The sequence below is a fragment of the Otolemur garnettii genome, unplaced genomic scaffold (assembly GCF_000181295.1).
Source record: "Otolemur garnettii isolate 467f Iridium unplaced genomic scaffold, OtoGar3 scaffold00047, whole genome shotgun sequence".
Taxonomy (NCBI): Eukaryota; Metazoa; Chordata; class Mammalia; order Primates; family Galagidae; genus Otolemur; species Otolemur garnettii.
Genome location: NW_003852442.1, coordinates 3,681,335 through 3,682,268, shown reverse-complemented (window position 1 = coordinate 3,682,268; position 934 = coordinate 3,681,335). Strand labels below are relative to the sequence as shown.

The 934-nt window shown below is 59.0% G+C and overlaps 1 protein-coding gene across 1 annotated transcript in view; it reads left to right on the top strand.

The window, feature by feature from the left end:
* Positions 1-6: 6 nt before the first annotated feature.
* Positions 7-934, top strand: part of ATMIN (ATM interactor) — a 10,932-nt gene continuing 10,004 nt past the window's right edge. The window contains exon 1 of the mRNA XM_003791306.2: positions 7-192. Coding sequence (XP_003791354.2) covers positions 7-192 — 186 coding nt within the window. The remainder of the gene's footprint in view (positions 193-934) is intronic.

The window sequence follows — 934 nt, the reverse complement described above, 5'->3', positions numbered from 1 at the left end:
CCCCGGATGAGGGGCAGCCGGCCGCGGCCCGCAGCCCCGGTGCCGCCGGCCTGGGAGCTGATTCAGCCGTCGGTGAGCGAGCTGTCTCGGGCCGTGCGGACCAACATTCTGTGCACCGTGCGCGGCTGCGGCAAGATCCTGCCCAACAGCCCGGCGCTCAACATGCACCTGGTCAAGAGCCACGGCCTGCAGGTGAGCGCGACGCGGCGGCGGCCTGGGGCGGCCGGGCCAGACTCCAGCAAAGCGCCCGGCGCGCCGCCCCCGGCCGCAGGTGGCTTCACACGTGCGAACCGGGACGGCCAGTCTGCAGCCCCGGCCGGGGGAAGGGAGAGCTAGTGCACGCGGGCACCGGTGGCGGGGAAGACTGTGTCGCGCACTCGGTGTCACGCTCCGCCGAGCCAGCCCGGACCTGGCCTGGAGTTTCGTGCCAGGACCCGACGCGGGCGTGTCACACATTTTCTCTCATCAGTTCTCACAGCAACTTGATGAGGGACCTATCACCCCATTACAGTGACGGGAGACAGATTATGCAACCTAGGTGGTGTGAGGATTTAAACCCGGGCCTCCGGTTCTGAAGGAGGCCAGCGTTCCTTCCACGAGACCCACGCTGCCCTGAGGTCCTGCCCAGTGCGTTGTTACATATTTCAAAATCGCTGGAAGTGAGGATTTTGAATATTCTTCCCACACAAAAAGGAAAAGTGTTTGAGGTAATGGCCAGGCTAAATAATAGGCTAAATACAGTACGCTGTGTATATATGTATCAGAACATCCCACTGCATACCGTGAATAATTAATTACATGTCAATTGAAAATAATTTAAGTTGTGCAGGTTTGGCTCTGCACCCTCGGTCAGTTTCACAGTGTTGGTAAGATGAGCTTCGCTCAGGAATTGGACACAGTATAACATAGTCTGAACCAGGCGTCCTCAAACTAC